Source organism: Mustela putorius, unplaced genomic scaffold (genome assembly GCF_011764305.1).
Source record: "Mustela putorius furo isolate JIRA1106 unplaced genomic scaffold, ASM1176430v1.1 tig00003836_pilon_pilon_pilon, whole genome shotgun sequence".
Taxonomy (NCBI): Eukaryota; Metazoa; Chordata; class Mammalia; order Carnivora; family Mustelidae; genus Mustela; species Mustela putorius.
Window position 1 is genome coordinate 33,570,828 of NW_025421989.1, and position 24,474 is coordinate 33,595,301.

Sequence of the window (24,474 nt, forward strand, 5' to 3'; positions counted from 1 at the left end):
AGGGAGAATATATTGTACCCATGGAAGGATAGCCTCAAGATTCGAACTGTTTCCTCAGTTCAGTGTGGATCCCTATAGGGCCAAGCTCCCAATAGAATCAATCATCGCTCACTTCCCTCTTTTGAAAAATCTCTCTTAGTAATTCTTTTCCATCCCCTAACATATCACAAGACACACAAAATACATATTCTTTCATCTAAACTTGCTTCAGACTTGAGGGTGTTTTCAGATTTTGTCAATTCTCTGGTACTCTACTGGGGTTAAGAGTTGGGCAGTCTATTTTTGCCTTCACTCTGGCCTTATCCTTTTAGATATAACACCAGAAGTGACACCTTAGCATGACTGAGATCATGGATTCCTTGGAAGTTTAAAATTGGATGGAACTTCACCACGAGAGTAGGACGTTATCTCTCCAGGTTCAAGGCTTTCTGTGTCTTCCATCATGACGACTTGTTGGTGCCTAAACTCTGAGTCCACAGTTGAAAGGGGGCATAATAGCTTTACCCTCATTTTCGCTTTATACAGCACCTAGTGATGCAGCTTCAGGAACGATGTGTATGAAAGGCTCCCCGGAAAACCAGTGTAGCCTTGTTCTACTCTAACTACTTTCCCTATAGGTGTAATTTACTTATGGAGGAGATTACTAAAATGTGTTCCACCAATGTAAAACTAGTAGAAAAGAAAATCAGCAGAAACCACTATATTCGTTTCTTAGAGCTGCCATACAAATGACCACAAACTTGGTGGCTTAAAACAATAGAGATTATTTTATTTGCTCACAGTTCTGGAGGCTAGAAGTCCAAAATCAAGGTGTCAGCAAAGACATGCTGTGTCTGAAGGCTCTGGGTAGAATCCTTCCTTGCCTTGCCTAACTTCTGAAGGCTTTTGGCAATCCTTGGTGTTCCTTGGCTTGTAGCTACATCCCTCCAAATTCTGCCTCCATGTTCAACTGGGCATCTTCTCTGTATGTCTGTGTAACCCCTCCCCTTCTTATGAGGACATTGGTTGTTGGATGTAAGGCTCACCCTATTCCAGTGTGACCTCATCTTAACTCATTACTTCTATGAAGACCCTATTTCCAAAAAAGGAACCATTTTGAGTTTCCAAGTGGATATGAATTTAGGGGACACCATTCAACCCACTACACACACATCCACATGCCCCTGCAACAGCATGGAAAGGTCTCAAATCCTTGTCATTCTGACAGCTCAAATAATGGAAGTTACAGAGGGATTTGTGGATGGGACACAGTCCTCAAATAATGGAGTGAACCACTACCATGTTGAAAGGAATGTTTTTAAAAAGCTGGAAAACTCATATTGAAGGTATTTATATGAGTGATATTAAGACCGAAAAAGGCAATCTTTCTTAGGTTTCTTACTAAAATGTTCTAAAATATTACACCAAATTAGGTACTAATAAATTGATGTATTTATAAATTGAAAATATGATATTTCCATGAATCTTTACAGAGGTCACCAAAAAGCTAGCAGTCATGGCTGTTGTATGTCCTTGGGTAAATTGTGACAAAATTCAGTCCTTCACACCATGAACTATGACTCTTTATAGTATAGAGGCAGTTTGCCACAGTGGAAATTGCAGGGGCTATGAAACAGGGTTGGGGTTCGGTTGAAGTCACAACTCATACCACACTGGACTAGTTGCTTCTGAGTCAGGTTCCTCAGCTGTAGAGTGGAGATACAAATACTTATCTCAATGAATTACATGAGGATTAATGAGATAATGCTTATAAAGCACAGGTACACAGAATAAATTCAAGTAATATTGATTGAACCAAGTTATGGCCTGATTCAATCTCAGGAAAGTTCTGATTTAATTTGAGACATCACTGTGGTCTCCTAGTCAGCTTACAGTGACCCAAGGCTGAAATTCCTATGACACATTTTGAGGAGGTCATTCTCAATGCCATTATGCCCTACCCATTTATCCCCGAGGACCTCAAAACTAGGCACTAATACCTAAGTCAAAGTAATCTGGCCATTATAAAAGCTTTCATGAATAAATCGCATGTAGCAATTATTCAGCATCCCTGGATTTCTTCCAACACCAGCCCATTTGAGAGGAGACCATCTGGCTTTGTTAAAGGTATTGTTTTGTGTCCTCATTATTCTTATATTGATATAACTAAAAAAATCTGGCTGTCACTGATAACAAACTGGAATTTAGGGGGCACACAATCTGATTCAAGGCAGGATAAGGACAAAAGGAAGAATGTGGGGGCAGGACCCCATGAGAATACAAGTTCTGTTTGCCTTTGGCTTTTGCAACACATTCACCACGCTCCAGTAAGTTTAGGAACAACTCAACTTCTAACAGCATCAGGATTATTGTATGATTGTCCATCTCACCAATATCCATGCTTGCTCATAAGATCTGGCCCAGGACACTCCTGGTGTTTTCTTTTCTGTTGTGTTGGTTGTTTTGTTTTGTTTTGTTTTAGCGTCTGTTCACCCAAGCACAAAGACTCTGCAGGGGCTTTCCTGAGACCATGGGGAACTTTGCTTATGGTATTTTTTTGTTTTTGTTTTGTTTTGTTTTGGTCTTCTGAGGGTTTTAATTAATTCCTAAAAAAAAGTTTTGATCTTATACCAAAGGATAAAATATCAACGAATCATAAAAATTCAAGGTTAGAAAGGTCTTTATGGGTTCTTTAGATCATCCATCCTTTTCATGCCTCCTCCACACCATTTCTTCAGAATTGGCCTGAAGTTTGCATGAAATTATCCACTATCAGGGCATGCTACATACCGTGCAATCTTGTTTCATTTTTATGCAGTCTGACTGTTCTGATGAGAGTTTATACAAACTGCCTGAGAGTTCCCTTCTACATTAACTTGAAATTGTTCTTGTTATGACTCTTGTCAATGTTCTTCTGTTCTTTCATCTCTCTATAAACTCGTGTATTTTAACATATTTAAAGGCTTCAATTCATTGCAGTTATTATTCTTATTGTTGTTCAAATTACCCATATTTGGACAGTGTGATCTGTCCTCCAGCTGGCTACTGGGTCGTTTTGACCTAACTCTCTCAGGCTTTGATAACTCCCTTGCTTTTTGATATGGCAAAATGTTCCAGGCTCATCCTGTACATTTTACTTACCAAGACCACGAATTAGCCATTGCTCTAAAGAGCCTTAATTTGTTCTCAATTACTTTCAAAATCATGTTTGGAAGAAATTTCTTTTTTTGAATGGTATGAGGTATTTTTTTCCTGGTTATTACAGTAATCATCTTTTTTGTAGAAAATACTAAAAGAGTTATAAAAATATAGACAGAACCACCAATACTGCCATCATCCTAAAATAATCAATGTTAATATTTTATCTTCTGAACCATCTCTCCACTTAAAGTCCTATGTCTCTTTTCCTAGGGGAAGAAGTGATGGGGGTAATTATAGGGGGAATAGACCACCTTTTAAACATTCAAGTAAAATCAAGTTGAATAAATGTTTTAAATTATGGATTATTTTTTCTAAACCTTAATTGGCCATCAAACATCCAGAAGAAACTGATGCATGTGAGAAACTTTAAATTTGGGTAATTTGGATTTTGTAAAAGTTGTTTTGTTACCATCAGTGACAGAGGCCCAAGATTGTCTACAAAGCTGAAGAAATCCACCAGATGGCAAACAGAATTCTATATATTCAATGGAAATGAAAACTGACAAAAATCAAGTCATTATAGAGCTAGAGAGAGTATTTTAACTTGTCAGTCTTTCATTTGTAGCACATATAACTCGGCTCTTACAATACTTAAAGCTGGGTAAAAATTGATAGAGAGGCATAGAAAGCTCAAATTACTGTTAATGGCTCTGCAAGTCCAGCTCCAGTTACAGCTTTGCCATTGTTTCCAGTGAAAAGGTTATTTTGTTTTGTTTTGTTCTTTAAAGATCTTTAGTAACCTGGAAGAAGAAAAATAAGAGTGGTAATTTCTTTATGATTTATGGCAACTTTAAAACGTTAAGTAGAACGAAGCATTATTGACAAAAAAACAGATAAGTAACTAAAGGTCTTTAATATCTTTGTTTCCATAAGTGATTCCAGTGTGAAAACAGCCTGGAGACTGTTCCTTTCCCCCTTCTATCATTAATTCTACTTCATCTTCAGCTTCTGTGGTAGAAGAATCAAAGTGGCATTTTCTATCAAGCTTCATCATACTCCCTTTTGCCCATAGATGCTTTAATCTCCAAGGGGCTTTCTGAGCCTAAAGCCATAAACCCTAGTTTTTGTACTTTGTTGACATCCCAAAATATTAATCTTATGAATTTATCAAGCACTTAGCATTCCTTTAAACATAAAATAGCTAACATTCCTTGGTGGTTCTCAAAGTGTGGTCCCCAAGCCAGCAGAATAAGCTGTACCTGGGAGTTTGTTGGAAATGCAAGTTCTTTGGGGACCCAACCCACACTTACTAAATCAGAAACCCAACTGACTGTATTTCAACAAGCCCACTTGGTGATTCTGATGTGTGTTCAAATTTCAGAACAACTGCTTTAAACAGTCACATACTACTTAACCAATAAGTCAAATACATATTAACTGAACAAAACAAGTCTCCTCAACCATTTAAACACTGATTGCAAACTTAATTCAAATGCTCTTAAACATTTAACTTAATCACAAGCCTAGTGTTTTGGATTTCCTTGGATGCTCTAAACATTTTGAAAAAGGAAAAGATACAAAAAAATGGCCCATTGATTTACAGAGCTGATTAATATTTTAACAACAGAACTGGGCACCATGCTATTAATATCATAGATGTTGCTCTACATCTTTTTTTTTTTTTAAAGATTTTATTTATTTATTTGTCAGAGAGAGAGCGAGCGAGAGCAAGCATAGGCAGACACAGTGGAAGGCAGAGTCAGAGGGAGAAGCAGGCTCCCTGCGGAGCAAGGAGCCCGATGTGGGACTCGATCCCAGGACGCTGGGATCATGACCTGAGCTGAAGGCATCTGTTTAACCAACTGAGCCACCCAGGCGTCCCAGTTGCTCTACATCTTTATCCCTACTTTTATTCTTATCTTTTATGACCCTGGAATTGAAACTTCTCTACATTGCTGGTTTGTAAGGAATTCTACAAAAGACTACTTTGATACCTTTTCAGAACTTACCTTTGTAATTCTACCAAATCGGAAAGCCGGGGGGCGGAGGGAAGAGAACCTCAAGAGGCTAGTAATGCAGGTTAAGTGGATTGCTGAACACTCAGTTTTGGTTGGGTTGTGGGAACTGGTTGCTAAGGTCATGATGAACTAAACTCACATGGCTGGCCACTAGGCTGAATATATTTTTAGAACATCACTTTCACTTTTTATCATGGATCTATATTGGTTTCCTATTGGTGCCTTAACAAATTACCATACACTGTGATTTCAAACAACACAAATTTATTATCTTACACTTCCGGAGGTCAGATGTCTAAAATGAGTCCACAGTTGTGTTCCTTTTGGAGGCTCCAGGGGAGAAAGAATCCAAGTCCTCACCCTTTCCAACCTTCCTCCCTTTTCAAGAAGCTAGCATCTTCTCTCTTTCCTGATCTCTTGCCTCTCTTATGAGGACCCTTGTTATTACATTGGGCCCATCCCAGGATAATCTCTCTGTCTCAAGATCCTTAATTAATCCTATCTACAAAATTCCTTTTGCTATCTAAGGTAACTTAATCACAGGTTCTGGGTACTGGGACATGGGCATGTTTGGGCGGGGAGCATTACTGTATGTACCATAGGACCCTAATTTTAGTTTTTTCATATAGATTCTGACTTTTTACAGAAATTAAAAGATAAGGTATCTTTTAAGTTTTATTTTCTTTGTTTTTCATATCTGGCAGACCCACTGTAATGTCTTCATGATATATTAACCTGGCCTGGTTTGGATATTTTAAAATATATGACATTGTTTTATAATTAGTCAGGTCATTAAGAAGTTTTATTCCCAGGGAGGCAGGAAGGTGAGGCTGAAAATTTAGATTCTTCTTCAGGACCATTAACTAAGTTATTTTGGAATAAATGGTCATGTCATCTTTCTAATTGGAAATTGTATATGGCAACTGGTGCTAGTTAACTGCTACACTCCTTTTCTACTTCACTTTCTATAAAACCACAAATGCTGACAGCATCTGCCCATTTGTGTTACGGTTTCTACCATTTCTAGGAATTTGGCTTCTAAGTTAATGTAATACTTTGTGATTTATACACATTATAAATGGTATGTATCTATGCTTTATAAACAGAAATATACTAATGAATCATTGAACACTATATAAAAAACTCATGATGTACTATACAGTGGCTAACTGAACATAATAAAAAAGAGAAATATACTTAACAAAAACCCACAAAAGATCTATCTGTAAATGTAGATATATATAAATACTTTCTTACTTAGTAAATAAATTCAAATGTACATGGTAATAGCCATTCTTCACTGATGCTACAATTATGTTTTTATACTTTTTCTTTGCATTAACTCTTTCTTTATTAGCATGATGGACTTTTAGAGGCACAAATTATTTTATTTGATGATTTTTGGTACTATAAGTGACCACAACTTGACAAATGGGAGCTCTTCAAGTTGATTTTTTTTTTCCTTTTAGCACTGCCTCTGCCATTTTAAAATCGCTTTTGCTTCCTGGAAACCACAGGGTGTTATAGACCTGTACTGATTTAGTCCAGCCCAAGGACATGGAATCAACAATCCTGTAATAGTTTCTCTTTCCCCCTTCTTTTTAAAAGAAGATTTCATGTATTTATTTGACACAGAGATACAGTGAGAGAGGGAACAGAAGCAGGGGGAGTGGGAGAGGGAGAAGCAGGTTTCCTGCTGAGCGAGGAGCCTGATTAGGTGCTGGATCCCAGGACCCTGGGATAATGACCTGAGCTGAAGGCAGACACTCTTTTTCTTCTTCTTCTTTTTAATATAACAATATTAAGACCAAATTCTGGGTACTAGGGATACTTATAAGTGCTGAAAGGGAAAAGATTAGTTATTGCAGCTGCCATTGAACTGTTCCTGGTAGTGACTGAGCTGAAAGGAAAATAAATATGTCTTCTTTTTTTTTAAGGTTTTATCCATTTATTTGTTTAGAGAGAAAGAGAGCAAGTTGGGGGGGGGTATAAAGAGAGAGAATCTCAAGCAGATTCCACACTATGTGTGGAGCCTGAGGCAGGGCTTGATCTCACAACCCCGAGATCACGACCTGACCCAAAATAAAGAGTCAGCCACTCAACCAACTGAGCCACCCATGCACCCCCAAAATGCCTCTTTTATAAGTCTATAAGATCTTGTTCTTTCCAGTATAGCACATCATGTTTTTAGCTCTTATTTTTCTTCTACTATAGGATTCTGAGACTACTGAGACTTTCTGCCTCTCCATTGTTCCATCCCACAGCAGAAGATCCCACTCTCTTCCCACATCCTCTTTCTATTTTTGAGAACAACTGTTCTCAGTCTTGTTGTCTTCATATTGGAATAACTTGGTAAGCTTTAAAAATACCGATGTGAATCTTCCACCATATCTCTGCTTTCATTTTCCAAAGGGCAGAATATGGCATCAGGATTTTTACAGCTCCATAGGTGATCCTAATGGGCAGCCAAGGTCAAGAACCTCTGTCCTAGGAGGTGTTGTGCAATCTCAGTAAAGCAGGCCAGGTACTCTCTCGTTAAGATTCTACCATATAGGTTCCTGAGGCATCAACTTCACATTATAAAAAGGTCAAGTAAATGCATGTTTGTCTTTTGGCTGCTTTGCTTCGAGAGCTCTTGGAATTGTTCAAGGGAGGGAACCACAACTGCCCTTTTTCAAGCATCTTGAAATCTTCATGTCCATAGGGCACTGACTTCTCCAGCTGCTCCCCTCATGTCTCCCTCTTTCAGCTTCATCATTCTTCATTCTTTCTAACCTTGTTCTAATTACTTCAAGGTTTGCAAGGCCTTGGTTTCCTCATCTATGAGGTTAAGATAACATTTATATATAACACACATTAAATCTAGCAAAACTCAACAATACATTGTAAAATTCTTGAAACCTTAAGAGGTTGGAAGGGTGCCTTGGTGGCTCAGTGGATTAAAGCCTCTGCCTTCAGCTCAGGTCACAATCCCTTTGGGCTCTCTGCTCAGCAGGAAGCCTGCTTCCCCCTCTATCTGCCTGCTTCTCTGTCTACTTGTGATCTCTGTCTGTCAAAAAAATAAATAAGATCTAAAAAAAAAAAAAAAACCCTTAAGAGGCTGGAGACCTATGGTTCTAGCTCACTAAGATTATTTGAGAAGCTACAATATAAGTAAAATAAGGTCAACTGCAATGGTTAATCCAGATTGTTTTTTTTATCCTATTTGTACACACTTTAGGAAGTGATGCATATTTCAAGAAGTCCTTTCCAGTCAAACACTCCTCCACCTCTCTCTCTCAGAATTTTAGGTATCATAAAATTAACCAGTTCTTCTGAAATAGGAAACTGATAAGTGATTACATTTACAAACCTTAGTGGGATATCTACCTCCATCTAAATGACTTCATCATGATAGAGTTAAAAGCCTGCATTCCATACCATGAAGCATCAGTATATCTGTACTGGGGAGGGAATTTTTATTAAGATCTTGAAGAAAGGAAGAAGATTTAAAATTCTTTTAACATAAAGCTTATGCCTTAGGACAGTGGTTCTCAACATTTGTAAGGTTATCTGAGTTACCTGGGAAACCTGGTAATAGTACAAAGACCCAGATTTCTCCCCTATTTCAGGAGCTTGGGGCTCCGTAGTTTATTAGTTCTTTATTTAGTTCTGATACACACCAAAGTTTGGGAACCATTGCCATAGGTCATCGGATGGCCCAGGGCACCTGGTTATTCTAACAAGGGAGGCCTTAATGGAGTGGATTATTCATTTCTTAGGATTTGAGATGCCTTTTTCCTTCAATTGAACTAGAAAGCACTCTCTGCCAGAGATTATGGACAAAATCCTATTTTGCCAGGTTAGGGTTCTAAGAAATGAATGGATGGTACTTTTAAAAATTTAATGGCCTCAATTATGTCTCTGTTAGTGATCTCAAACTTTAATATGCAAATTAATAACCTGGAAACCTTATTAAAATGCAGCTTCTGATTCAGTAAATTTGAGTAGGGCCTGTGATTTGGAAATTCATCCATCCTTCCTCTCTTTCCCTTTCTTTTTTCCTTTTCTCTTTCTTTCTTTCTTTCTTTCTCTCTCTCTCTTTCTCTTTCTTGAGTTGGTGTGTTTGGTTTTGATTTTAGCCATTTGAATGGGCGTAAATTGATACTTCATTGTGGTTTTAATTTTTTGCATTTCCCTAATGATGAGTGATACTGAGCATCTTTTCATGTGTCTTTTGGCCATCTGTATGTCTTTAGAAAAATGTCTATTCGGGTCCTTTGCCCATTTTTTAATTGGATTCTTTGTTTTTTGTTTTTGTTGTTGTTGTTGTTGAGTTGCAATTTCTTTTGACATGGTAATAATATCTACTACTTACTGATCTCTTACTATGAATAAGACATCATACTATTCCCTTGAAATAGGTAATCTCATGTAATCCTCACAACTCAATAGGATAGATATTACTGTTGTTGTTTTAGAGATGAAGAAAATAAGTCACAGAGAAATCATATAACATTTCCAAGGTCACACAGCTCGTAAGTTACAGAACCAGAACAAGAACCCCAATGGGTACTTTATAATCACAATTATATTTACTCTAACTACTACTATGAGTGGCTTTCCAAATTCTTTTGTCATTAAAAAAAAGATTCTTTAAAACCAAAATGGTAGAAGCCTCTATTGTAGAGGTTTCCCTTTAAATAATAAGAAAATGAGATTTTAAACCAAAGGCCATCCTTGCTAGTTTTGTAAGGCTGAAGCTTTAGTTGAGGAAACACCATCACTCTGATTCATGGAAAAAAATTAAAATATGGATCCCAGACTTTCCTTCCAGATATTTACACATGCAAAGTTGAGGAAATGTGCTTTAACAGTAAGAACATGGACTTTTTAAAAGATTTATTTATTTTTAAAAAAATTATTTTTATTTTTATCAAGTTTAATTAGCCAACATATAGTACATCATTAGTTTTTGATATAGTGTTCAATGATTCATCAGTTGGGTATAACACCCAGTGTTCATCACATCACTAGCCCTCCTTAATACCCATCACCTGGTTACTCCATTCCCCCACCCACCTCCTTTCTGCAATACTGTTTGTTTCCCTGAGTTCAGAGTCTTTCATGGTTGTCTCCCTCTCTGATTTCTTCCCATTCAGCTTTGCCTCCCTAGGAACAACAAATGTTGGCGAGGATGTGGAGAAAGGGGAACACTCTTATACTCTTGGTAGATTGATTTATTTATTAGAGAGAGAGAAAGGGAGAGAAACAAGTGGGGAAGAGTCAGAGGGAGAAAATCTTCAAGCAGACTCCCTGTGGAGCAGAAAACCTAACACAGGGCTCAATCTCATGACCCTGAAATCATGACCTGAAGGGAAAGCAAGAGTCACTCAATCAACTGAGCCACCTAGGGGCCCCAAGAACATGGAGTTTTTTGTTTTTTGTTTTTTTCTTTTCAGCGTAACAGTATTCATTGTTTTTGCACCACACCCAGTGCTCCATGCAATATGTACCCTCCTTAATACCCACCACCTGGCTCCCCTAACCTCCCACCCCACCCCGCCCCTGCAAAACCCTTAGGTTGTTTTTCAGAGTCCATAGTCTCTCGTGGTTCACTTCCCCTTCCAATTTCCCTCAATTCCCTTCTCTCCATCTCTCCACATCCTCCATGTTATTTGTTAAGCTCTGCAAATAAGTAAAACAATATGATAATTGACTCTCTGTTTGATTTATCTCACTCAGCACAATCTCTTCCAGTCCCGTGCATGTTGCTACAAAAGTTGGGTATTCATCCTTTCTGATGGAGGCATAATACTCCATAGTGAACATGGAGTTTTGACTTAAATTGACTTCGGTTTGAATAGGAGCTCCTCCAGCTTACTCAGCTGTGGGGTCTGGGGCAAGTTACTTAACCTCTTTGTGTCTTAGGTCCTTCAGCTATGAAATGAAAATAATAACATTCACCTTTCTCTGTGCTATTCGAATTCATGGCCATGATTTGGTTTGCCTTGCCTTTTTGGTGGATTTTTGTGTTTATGATGTCGAACACTTTCTGTCTTTTTTCAGAGATGCTGATAGCTATGTAGGGTACAGAGACAAGGGCTGAATGCCCTCTCAGGCTCAGCCCCTACAGAAGTTTATTGTGGATTATGTCATTCAAGTTCATGCAGAAGCAGACTCCATAATGAAATTAGACTTGCAAGAGATTGATGGGGGAAACAACTGTGAAGGATGAAGGAAGGAGGAAGCAGAAGTAGGCAGGGAAAGCCTTCAGACCACAGTGCAGGTCCTACCGTATTGAAGGAAGAAGAGGGAGGAAGGAATAGGGTAAAAAGAACCTGAGACTGCAGCAGAGGTCTGAGAAAGTCTTGGCCAGGACAATGGGGAACCTCAGAGCAAAGACTGCCCATTGGAGCAGTCCCATGTCAGGCAGACTAACTCAGCTCTCGTGCCCCCACTCTGCTCAGCCATTGGCTGGGAATATAGTACGGAGGCCTTAGTGGAAACACTACAGTGTATCCCAAAAGTGCAGCAGCTGGGGGTTGTCGGCTAATGAGACTCCTCCAGAAGGTTCTTTCTTGTGCGGGAACCTGGGTGTGCAACCATGGCTGCCACACACGTACTTTCAATTTTACATTGAAAATGTATATATGTCTGTGGGATGACATTAAAGAAAATGAGCCACATGCCAGACCATTAATGTCACTCTGTATACCTTGTTTTGGTCTTGTTCCTTTTAACTTTACCAACTGCCCCTTATCAGTTATAATTCATTGTCATAACTTGCTAGGCCCACAATTGATTTCTTACCCCTGTAAAAAAACAGTAAAATCAGTGGTCACTGGATGAGATCAGTGGAACAACATCTGGCTCCTATAATGACTACATGTTTAATGTTAGCTTTTATTTTTTTAGATTTTATTTATTTATTTGAGAGAGAAAGGGGTGGTATGAGAGAGAGAACATGAGCAGTGGGAGGGGCAGAGGGACAGGGACAAGCAGACTCCCCAGTGAACGGGGAGCCTGAGGTGGGGCTGGATCTCAGGACCCTGGGATCATGACCTTAGCCAAAGGCAGATGCTTAACTGACTGAGCCCCCCAGGTGCCATAATATTAGCTTTAAAATCTGTCATGTTACATCGCTGTAACTTTGTAACAATTCTAATTTATTAGCATTTCTTATTCCTGTTTAAGATCATGTCTAAAGAAGGAATTATTAAGCATAATTAACTTAGATTATCTTTTCTTGGTCTCCTGCAGTGTGTTGTCTAGCATGACAGATGCAGTGCTGGCTCGAGTGTACAAACAATCAGATCTAGATATTCTGGCTAAAGAAGCATCCATCCCAATCATCAATGGGCTGTCAGATTTGTACCATCCTATCCAGATCCTGGCTGATTACCTCACGCTCCAGGTTGGCTTATTTCTTTGCCTTACATAAAAGCAAAATAAATAAATTGTTCCCAACTAGCTCTAAATGGAACCATTTAAATCATGGTATTGGTGTTTTGTTTTCAAATATCACTTTGGCAAAGAACTATAGCATATGTGTGAATGCTAGATCTCCAAAGGAGACAGGGCATTGTTAAAAACAGATCATCAGATCCTTCTATTCTCAACTCAATTCACAACCTCTTTTATTCCCACCCCCACCATGCCCTCTTCTTTCAATCACTGTTTTCTGGGGACATATTTAACAGAGAGGATGACAGAGAATTTTGGAGCATACAGAATGGAAATGTTTTATGTAATCCTACATACATCCGGCTCTGTGGCTTGGGAATGAAGACTGGTTGAGTATGCTTTGAATATTCAAAATGGTCCACTACCAAATCACTTTCTGAGAGGGAGGCCATTTTCTATCACTTTAATAAACTGACTGCTTGAGACTGGAGTTAAGAACACATAGAATTTATAGAACCGAGGCAAAATTAGCCATGTCCCCTTAAATTAGAAACTTGAATAACTTTGAAAAGATTCATCTCATTTGGCTTGCCACAGCCAATCTACATGGTCTTGCCATCGGGAATCCTGACAATCATGGTTTCTCTGTGGATGGACTGTTCTGGAAGACAGGGAGAAGTGATGGGTCCATATTCCTCCTTATTTCAATAAGCCACACACATATGAATGTGAAGTTAAACTCAAAATGAAATAGAACTCTTTGGTGATGAGGATAGGATTCATGCAGAGAAGATGATACAACAATGTTAGATACCAAGTGGCTGCTGGCAGGTGTGGCTTTACATATATGCCAGATAATTTAATGCTCCCCCTCTGGGGCTTCATCATTACTAGATTACAGATTTATTGAAGGACAATAAAATTTCCTATTCATCATATTGTCTGCTGCATGGCCTGGTGCAATGCCTTCATATAGAAGATACTCAAAGCAGGAGTTGAGTGAATAAATAGCAGCTTATTAAAAACATGGCATTTAAATCAGATGGACTTGGATTTAAATCCTAGATTCACCATGTAGTAGTTCTGCGATCTCAAAGTTGTTTAGCTTTTCTATTTTTAAAATATTATCTTTATGAATATATAAAATCTGTGAAGCCTACAGACACTTCAAGAAAAATAAAACAAATGCCCTGAAGCCTATTACATAGTTTTGTCAAATCTTACTTTAGAAATTTTTTGTTTTTAAATAATAGAAAGAGTTGCAGCCTACTGGGAAACTCTCCCTGATCCCATTTCCTTTCACCCCACAAAGAAATTATTTTCCTCATGTTTGTATTTATAATTCCCAGGCATGTGTTTATATTTTGACTACACATCTATATCTGTAAACAACCAAAATATTAATGAGCATGTTTTTGAATTTTATATAAATGCAAACATAGACACCATGTTCCACTGTTCCAGATGCACTGTGTTTCCCCATTCTAATACCAATGAATGTAAGCTCCATAAAGGTAGTGATTATTTTTTCCTCTCCTTTCTTCGTTGTTCTATCTTCAGGACCAAGGAAAGCCTCTGGACATTGATGGCACTCAATTTGTTGAGTGAATGAATGAATGAACGAATGAATGAATGAATCCAACAAAGATTCAGATTTTAAATGTATGAAACTATGAGTCTCTGTATGAGTTCATATGATGTCATGGTTTAAGACATTAAGTCATTTTGCTATTTATTGTGACTGTACATTCATATTATTGAATTGCTCTATATAATGCAAAAACAAAAAACTAGAAGTTTATTCATTCCAACAAAGCTATAAAAAATGAGGTGAAGGCTGACTCTTTCCTTTATTTTAGCTTTAATAATTGTTTCACACAATGGCTTTCCTCCTGGATGTAATCTCCTCCTCCCTTGGCTTTTAGGAACACTATGGCTCTCTGAAAGGCCTTACCCTCAGCTGGATTGGGGATGGGAACAACATTCTGCATTCCATCATGATGAGTGCTGCAAAATTCGGGATGCACCTTCAGGCAGCTACTCCAAAGGTAGGGGAACTTTCTGCCTTGAGACTAAGCCCCTCTTAAATCATCCCAGATACAACTACCAGTGAAAACAAACCAGTCTTCCATTCAAGGAAGGTACAGGTGAGGCCACAAACTTAAGGCTATGTAACTAGGATTACTATTACATTTATGTGGCCTCTTGAGTGCCCATTTCCCATGAAGTCTCTCTTCTGTGTGTCTTTCTTAAAAGCCTCTCTGAATTATCCCTTTGATGGCTCTGAAGCCAGCCATTATGATGACTGGCATCCTTGGGCACCGCTACAACAGAGGCTGAAGAAAGCAATGAAATCCAGACAGTGTAGAATTCCCAAGGCATAGAGAGAATGTCATCGCTTTTCTAATACTGCAGTTTAGTAGAAAAAATGCCAATCTAGCGTGAAGGTCACAGTGATGGCTTCTATACCAGCTTGATATTTCAAACTCAACTCCAGGGGCCCTGCAGCTTTTCGAATCTGAGTCCCACGCGGCTGTGAAAATGTCCCCAATTTACTTCCTACTCTGCTGCTAATCTCACACAGAATGTACAGGAGGCATGACTTCTTTCATAGGTTATTTTCAAAAGTAACACTTTTAGTATGTAAGAAGTTGGTAATAGTTGCTGCCTCTGAGAAGGGGAACTGGGAGGTTCAAGGACAGAGATAGGAGGGACACTTTATTTTCATGGTATATCCTTTTATGTGGTTTGAATTTCTCAACATGTTAATGTTTTACCTACATAATGACATAAATCCATAGATAAACACACCCAAATAAAAAAGTGTAGATGCCTCCAAGAAAAGCCCTATGTTAAGACACTCCCTGCCTCATACAAAATAAATAGGCCTTTTACAGGACAAAAATTAATGTACAAGAGACTCATACACAAACCAGTACTGAAGAATCCCCACAGAACCTTTTAAATATTCCATCACTGGGGCACCTGGATGGCTCAGTGGGTTAAGCCTCTGCCTTTGGCTCAGGTCATGATCTCAAGGTCCTGGGATCAAGCCCCACATTGGGGGGGGGGTGTCTCTGCTCAGCAGGGAGCCTGCTTCCCCCTCACTCTCTGCCTTCCTCTCTGTCTACTTGTGATCTCTGTCTGTCAAATAAATAAATAAAATCTTTTAAACAATCCCATCACTGCTGAATATTTTCCCCATTATGTTTCTGATTGGCTAATGATATCCAATTAGGAGTCTCTTTTTTTAATCAATTTTTTAAAAGATTTATTTATTTATTTGACAGAAAGAGAGATCACAAGTAGGCAGAGAGGCAGGCAGAGAGAGAGGGGGAAGCAGGCTCCCTGCTGAGCAGAGAACCTGATGCAGGGCTCAATCCCAGGACCCTGAGACCATGATCTGAGCCAAAGGCAGAGGCTTAACCCACTGAGCCACTCAGGCGCCCCTCCAATCAGGAGTCTTTAAAGGGAAAACTCCCCTAAACAGAGACTGTTTCAGAAACAAAGTGAAAGATAAAATCGGCCCTGTCATTAAGAGCAACTATTCACAGTTACTGTGGACGAATGTGTTTCTGACCAGGCATCTGTTTGCTGCTATTTCAGTAGTGAGTGCGAGGGTTCCCTCTAACAAGCTAAGACATCCAGAGGCATCTTAAAATTACTAAGGCCTAAAATTACTCCCTGCTTCTGCTTCTTGAGTTTGAGATGTTTATTTGCCAATCACCAGGAACATGAATTTCACAATATGGGTTAATGACTGAATTTCTCTAATAGGAAATTCCCCAGTCCCCCAGGCTTTCATGCACTCTTCATCCCTTCCTGCACCAGTGTCTCAGGCTGAGTTCCCCACAAGGGATTTAGTGAGGATTTGTGTACAGGTATTAAAGGAGTACTTCTAAGGAAGACCTGTAGGAGAGTAGGAGAAGGACAGAGAGAGGGAAGAACCTAAGCAAGAGGGCCATTTAGAGTCACTAACCATCCCGGTTTGCCTCAGACGGAGGGATTTCCAGGGACATCGGACTATCGGTGCTAAAAGTGGGATACTCCCAGGCAAAGGGCATGATTTGGTCACTCTAGTGCCATGTCAGGCATCATCCTACAGAAGGAAGCTACAGCCTGATCCCACAGGTGAACTCAGAAGCGTAACTTATGCCCCAGAGTTGTCTCAAGCTGAGGCAAGGAAGGTGGGCTTGCTTCCTCTTTTTTAAAGATTTTATTTATTTTAAAGAGAGAGAGAGAGAGAGAGAGAGAAAGCGCACAAGTGAGGGGAGGGGCAGAGAGAGAATCCCAAGAGGACTCCGCACTGGGAGCCAATGCGGGGCTCTGTCCCAGGACTCTGAGATCATGAACTGAGCCAAAATCTAAAGTCGGATGCTTAATCAACTGTGTCAGCCACACACCCCAGTAGGTGGGCTTTCATCCTTTGAACAGTCATTGGTCAAAGGCAGCAAGGGGAGGTGGGGTAGTAAATCCCCTGGCACTTTTGGCAGGAAAAGCAGCTGGGTAGCCAGAGAGCTGTCTTCCCAGGAAGAGCTGTAAGTGCTGTTAAAAGCCCATTGAAATGGGGAGAGGGAGCAAAAGCTGTGAAAAGAAATCCTACGATGGCATCTGCGTAGAGCACCGGCATTGTCCACTGTCTCCTGCCAAAGAAAAAGAAAACAAAATGCTTTTCACTAGTGCTCTTGCTGAACCAGTTTGAGTCAATGTGCCATCTGTTATAACAAAGTACCACACACTGGGTGGCTTCAAATGATAGAAATTTATTATTTACAGTTCTGGAGACTAGAATTCCAAAATCAAGATGGCGGCAGGGCCATGCTCTCTCTGAAATCTCTAGGAAAGAATCCTCATATCTCTCCACAGCCCCAAGCTTCCTGGGCTTGTGGCTGCAACCTTCCAGTCTCGTCCTCCATATTCTTGCCTTTATGTCTCTGTTTCTCTGTAGGAGAACATCAGTCATGTTAAAAGTAGGCCCGCATTGGGGCGCTTGGGTGGCTCAGTGGTTTAAAGCCTCTGCCTTTGGCTCAGGTCATGATCTCAAGGTCCTGGGATCAAGCCCCACATCAGTCTCTCTGCTCAGCAGGGAGCCTGCTTCCCCCTCTCTCTCTGCCTGCCTCTCTGCCTACTTGTGATCTCTGTCTGTCAAATAAATAAATAAAATCTTTAAAAAAAAAAAGTAGGCCCACATTAATCCAGTATGACCTCATCTTAACTCCTTACATCTGTCAAGACCCTCCTAGATAAGGTTACATTCTGGGGTTCTGGCTGAAAATGAATTTTGGGAGGATACTCTTCTACCTAATACACTTGCCATAGAAGAAATGGCAGACACAGACAACAGCATGTATTAGAAGTCACCCTATTATAGTAAACTGTGGGGACTCAGAGAGAGAATTCTTTTTTTTTTAAGGATTTTATTTATTTATTTGACAGAGAGAAAGAGGTCACAGGTAGGCAGAGAGGCAGGCAGAGAGAGAAAGAGGGGGAAGCAGGCTCCCCGCTGAGCAGAGAGTCTGATGCGGGGCTCAATCCCTGGATCCTAGGATCATGACCTGAGCCGAAGGCAGAGGCTTTAATCCACTGAGCCACCCAGGTGCCCCTCAGAGAGAGAATTCTTACAGCAGATAATTCTCTTTCTTTTAGCATAAATGGAAATGAAGGGTCAGATCCGACTTGTGCTTAAGGTGGTTGTCCTTCACTTTATGGGAAGAGTTAACACACCGTCACCCAAATCTAGTTGGAAGAAAAGCTCTGTATTAATGCAAACTGTGATTGCATTTAGTTTTTACAGTGACAACATTTATTGACAGTAACTGTTCCCTGATAGAAGATGCTCCTGGAGAGGCTTTATTCTGCTGGAAAAAATAGAGGATTTAAACATTTTATGGTGTATCAGAGATGTTTTATTACCACCAAAGGGAAAAATCTGAATCTTACAAAGTAATTTCAATATTGTTCTTAGGCAAAAACTCATTTAAATGACAGACAGCGTTAAAACTTTGTCAAATCTTGGTGGGAGTGAGAGTTTTAAAAAGTCTTTGGGAAAGCGTGATAGTGCAGAAGTTGTTCAGTTAATTTATAAGTAGGCCTATTTCCTTTCAAGATAAAGCTAGGAGATTTATTGTAAATTTAAGAAGCCCTGAAGTCTCCAAGGCCATAATTAATCTATTTCCCCATTATTCAACTGGGAATAACTTACATGTTCAAGAAAACATAATTTTGTCCTTGATTGTAAAATTGCTCCATAAACTATTGATGGTAATGATTTTAACATTGTTCTAAGTGAATATTTAGACTGAACTGGGTTTGTTAATCACCTTCTTCCTCTGGTTTTAAGATTTATGTAAAAGCCAATGAGTGATTTAGTATTGAAAGCTGAGCTGTGAGTAAAGAATTCCTCTTTGTATTCTCAGTCATGGCCCAGTGCATGCAAGGTTGGGTGATTTTCTAATTTCCAAACCTCTCTGTTGGTTCTCTAAGTACTTATTGATTCCTTCTGTAAGAATGATTATATGTAGGGAGTATAAAACCTGCTCTCTAGAGGGAAGGCTAAATTTTCAGGGCAGGAGGCACATGGGGTAATGGCCAAGCCTCTTCATTTATGTTTACTGGTATGAATGGTCACATTAGTTACTAAATTAGCAAAGCTTTATTAATTACCTTCTCCACATCCCGATAAAAGAGCTCTAGAACTTACGGCTATTTGAGGGCGGTCTAAAATGTCTGTGTCACCATCATCAGCGTCACGTGTAGTTTCTTTCAAGAATTTTGTTATGAGAAGGAACTACGGTAGACACTCATGTGCAAATAGACAGTTTCAAAGGAATGAACCTGAACATGCCTGTGACAGGCTGAGGTTCCTAGGAGTAGACTCTGAGACAGAGTTTGGTGTGCAGGATGCTTATTAGGGCACGCCCTTGAGACCAACACCTGTGGAAGGGAAGGGAGGAAAGCAGGAGTGGGCAGAGGAAGAAGCCGAGCTGCACTGCAGGTCGAACAACAGCCTCGTCTGACCTTACAGAGACTTCTAGATCCGAGATGGCCATTTAGAGCTGTTCCAAGTTGGGAGGAGGGAGTCAAGTTTCCAACCCCTTCTGTCAATCAGTCATTGAATGTAGGTCGCCCCAGAAGGGGATGTGACCTTGGATGAGTCAGCTCTCTGCAGCTGAGGCAGTGCGCAAAGAGGGCTGGCGGCTGAAAGCCATCTTCTGGCAGCACGCCCAGCAGCTGGGGGAATAAGTTCTTTATTCATGAAGGGGGGATGTGAGTGGCATATCACAGTGTGTATCACAATGCTCCACTGAGAATTTCTAAAACCCAACTTCTAATAAATGCTAAGAATTCGGGAAAATGAGAAGGATGGAGGAAGGTGAGAATAACTGCGCTGTTTGGACTGACAAGACCTCCATATGGAGGGTCCAGAGGTGAGGCTGGGCTAAAGTCTGACAAAAGAAGAGCTGACATGTTCCAACAAAGACCCCCAGGAGGGGACAGGAGGAGGTGTTCAAGGGTAAAAGGCTGAGATGGCAGAAAGGGGCAAGACATAGTACGGAGATAACAAGAAGATTGCCTTTCCTACAGCAAGATGTTGAGAAGAATTAAGAGAGACAGAAACAGGGAATGTGGGGGTAGGGGGAAGCCTTGATACTCTTAATCAGCTTGGACTTAAGGAACAAGTGGTAAACATTGCAGGCTTCAGAGAAAACAATCCTTGCTGCTGTTGACAGAACAGATTGGAGGGGGAGAGGGGAGGTGCAGGGCTACCTGAGGCATCTGGAATAGCTTGGGGGTGGGGGAGGCTTTAGTGCCCTCGAATGTCCCCTCACCCAGAGCTGAGACTCGGCCAAGCAAGCGAGGCCCCTCTGGTGTGCCATTTGTGCTCACAAAGACTCCGACAGTTCTGCTTAAACTGTCTCAGCGCCTCGCTTACTTCACCCAAGCCCTGACCCTGCTCTCACCAAATGATCCCAAACAAATACATTTGAGCGAAAGCAGGGTGCTTGTGGTATAAATGGCATTTCAAAGCACGAGTCCTGCACTCAGAACACTGGCACGTGGCCTGTGCGTATTTAGCTGGGGTGCTTGGGGAAGGTTCTTCTGCAGAGGAGACATTTGAGCTGAGACTTGAAAACGTTAGCCACATGAAGCAAGCGGAGAAAAGCATCCCAGACAAAAACAAAAACAAAAACACAAACAAAACATTGCAAAAAAAAAAAAAAAACCCACACAGCTCGTGGAAAGATGGAGACAAAATGGCATCTGCTTGTAGAATTACGTATGTAATCCTCTTAACACTATTAGAGGAAGGAGAAGGGGCCCTACTGAGAGCTGCAAAGCACCACGCCCTGTTTATCTGATAATTAAAGAGGTCAAGGATAATAAGAGAAAGATGGGGCAGCTGGTTACTTTGTTAAATTCCCAAAAGCCCTATGAAGGTTTGGAATTTAGATGTCAATACCATATCCCACTTGAAGCAGCAAAGGGAAGGATAGCGGGCTTGCTATTGAGAGGAAAATAACGAATATATAAGACAGCCTAATACAAAACAATTGCCTAAATAACAGTTGACTTCTTCCCCCTGCAGGGTTATGAGCCAGATCCCAGTGTGACCAAGGTGGCAGAGCAGTATGCCAAGGAGGTATGCTCCTTATATGTAAACTTACAATGGCCTTTCTCTGTCCCATGAACTTGTTTAACGGCCATGCTTGTGTATGCTAGAACGGCACCAAGCTGTCACTGACAAATGATCCATTGGAAGCGGCTCGTGGAGGCAATGTGTTAATTACAGACACGTGGATAAGCATGGGACAAGAAGAGGAGAAGAAAAAGCGGCTCCAGGCTTTCCAAGGTTACCAGGTTACAATGAAGGTACAAAGTGATGCCTCTCTGAAGGTTCATTAATTCCATTCACAAAGGGCCGAACCATCTGATCACTCATTCGCTTTAGGGACAGTAGACTGTCCTCCCTTCCCTATAAAGGACTCGCTGACTGCATCCTCCAGGGATTTCTCTCCTCCTGAAGCTTAGCTATGGATGTTCTTTGGAAAGACTCTTTTGTCCTGGATGCAGGCATTTGCACTCAGGCAGAAGAGAGAAGCAAGCTTTTCCCTCTCACAGCGATGGAGGCAGGGAGGCATCAGAATGCTTTGCTGTGTGTGTGTCTAGAGACACTGTTACTTCTGTTGCATGCAGTTTCTTCTGATTTCTCCTCTAAGAAAAGCTGCATAATTAGGTTCTTCAGGCTAGTCCTTGCCTCTAGTTGTTCAGGACACTCGAGTCCAGTTTAGCTTTGCTTACGGCTTCCAGGGCATTCCCAGGGGAATCCCATCTACTCTGATGCCTTTCATTAAGATCTGAAGCAAGTCTTCTCAGTGCTGAGCATGCCTCTGAATTGCCTGGAGCTCTTAATACATAGCTGGCAGGACCCCACTCCCCCAGGGTTCTGAATTAGTAGATTAGAGGTGGGACCCAAGAACTGGCATTTATACCAAGTTCCCAGGTGATGCAATGCTGCTGCTCCAGGGTCACACTTTGAGAACTGCTCTTCTGGAAGAATACTCTACCAGGCAAGTATACATTGGGATTTTGTCAGCAGAGCAGCTAGTCTGTTTTGGTGGAGAAAGAGACTGAGCAAACACAACAGATATTTCATTGATAAAGCAATATGTAAATACTAGCTCCTTATTTATCCATGTGAATAGAATGAAGTTTGGAAAATAAAAAGTGGAAGTGTCTTTCCTATATCCTTTCAACAGTGACTATTCCCAGAGGGAGCCATGGTTCGACAATTTGATGCATCTCTTTGCAGACCTTTTCTGTGTATTTATATATGACTTCATACACACACACACACACAACTATTAATGTCTCGTAAATGGCATATCGGACATATTATTCTGACTTACTTTTCCCACTTAACAAATCTTAGATTTTCTTGTCCATTTATTTAGATATTTTTCATTATTTTAAATGGTTGCATAAAATTCCAAGGTCTGGGGGAACTATGATTTATGTTGATAAATTGGGCTTTTTTAATGATCCCAATTACAAAAAATGCCGTGATGAATATCCTTATACGTATTTCTCTGTGCAAGTATTACTGGAGAATAGATCCATGGAAAAAGAAGTTTTGTGTAAAGTGGTATATACTTTTTAAAATAGGTAAATGCTGCTAAATAGCCATCCAAAAAGAATTGATAATTTCTACTCTCTCCATACTCTTTCTACTCTTAGTTGTTATTTACATTTTTAATTTTTAAAATCTGTATCTCATGCTTTTTAAATTTTGCATTTCCTTGATTACTAATGAAGCTAAACATCGTTTCATGTTTACTGGCCATTTCCATGTGTCTTTTTCTAAAATGCTATCGTATCCTTTGCCCATTTTCTATTTTTTTTTTGCCATTATTGGTTATAGAAGTTATTTATACATTATGGCTAATCTGTTGGCATATATGTGGAAATACGTTCATGGAGAAATTCTAAATTCCTTGTGGCTTACCTCGTCCTTGCCTTGACCAGCCTTAGGCATTTTTGTGTTGCTAGGACTGCAGGCTTGAAGAACATTCATCACACTGATGTATGACTGACTCGAATGTTATTCCTTTCCCATGTAACTTTGCCATTATTTTAGAAATTCAGAAGGTTCTGAACCTCGAACAAGTACGGGAAGTAAAAATTTTAGTAAAAGGCAGTAATTTTGAGGTAAGAAATTATGAGGTACTGCAGTTTTGACTCTGTAAGCGAACAATGGAAATGGATGGAAAATGTAGCTTTCAGGACTTAATGGCTGGAGAAAATCACAACTGTTAGGGACTTTTGCATTAAGAGGGAAACCTCTTGTGTATAGTGCCCATAATCCTGTTTAATGCACTCCTATCTCAGCACACTCTCTTTCAAAAGTGTTTTAATTAGTGACGAGGTATGCTTCAACTGCTAAAAACCGTAACTTGTAGATAAGCTCAAAATGTAACATAACCTCATAAAAGCAACTTTTAAAATATATTGGGGCATAATGGGTAACTTTTGCTATCAGCCACGCATTACATCCATGGAACTCTTTACTGAAATATTCACAATCCCTCTAGACAGAGAACCAGAAAACTGAATTAGTGGTTTAATTTGGAGTAACATTCTCCCAAATTAAAAAAAAAAGACTATAAAATTCCATAAGTTGAAAGTACCATTTATGTTTCCTTTTGGTGCCTTGAATTTAAACCACTGCTCTCCCTCATCATCTCTCAATTTGCATTTGGTCTCTGACTCCACACCATATGTGTGTTTTAATATTGAAGAAGACAAAAGTAATAGCCGTATATACTAGTCAAAACACAGATGCATCCTATTTCTTCTTTAGACTGCTAAAGTTGCTGCCTCTGACTGGACATTTTTACACTGCTTGCCCAGAAAGCCGGAAGAAGTGGATGATGAAGTGTTTTATTCTCCACGATCACTAGTATTCCCAGAGGCTGAAAACAGGAAGTGGACAATCATGGTAAGCAAGAAATGGGGAATGGAAGCTAAGAAGAGGTTCTCTGTGTGGTCCTAACTTGGTCATTCATGCCTTTTGGTAAATAATAAGCAACTGAGATTATCTACCTATATGACTTACTCATAAGGCATCTATTTTTTCCCAGAAAGTTCATAATAGATTATTATTGTTTCTTAGCATTTATATTGTATTTTTAATGGCATAAAATTGATGTCCTTCCAAATATATCTATTTTATTTTATTGCCTTTTTTTTTTTTAAGAAAGAGAGAGAGTGAGAAAGAGTGGGTTAGGGGGTGGGGCAGAGGGAGAGGAAGAGAGAATCCCAAGCAGGTCCCATGCCAACTGTGGAGCCCCAGGCTGGGCTCAGTCTTATGACCCTGAGATCATGACCTGAGCTGAAATCAAGATTTGGGTGCTCATCCGAATGAGCCACCTAGGTGCCCCCAAATATATCT

General features: G+C 40.0%; 1 protein-coding gene across 1 annotated transcript in view; it reads left to right on the forward strand.

Annotated features, from left to right (window-relative positions):
- OTC (ornithine transcarbamylase) overlaps positions 1–24,474 on the forward strand; it is a 62,755-nt gene that overhangs the window by 29,051 nt on the left and 9,230 nt on the right. Inside the window, exons 5-9 of the mRNA XM_004754893.3 lie at positions 12,381–12,534; positions 14,450–14,572; positions 21,112–21,165; positions 21,246–21,395; positions 23,884–24,021. Of these exons, the coding sequence (XP_004754950.1) occupies positions 12,381–12,534; positions 14,450–14,572; positions 21,112–21,165; positions 21,246–21,395; positions 23,884–24,021 (619 nt within the window). The remainder of the gene's footprint in view (positions 1–12,380; positions 12,535–14,449; positions 14,573–21,111; positions 21,166–21,245; positions 21,396–23,883; positions 24,022–24,474) is intronic.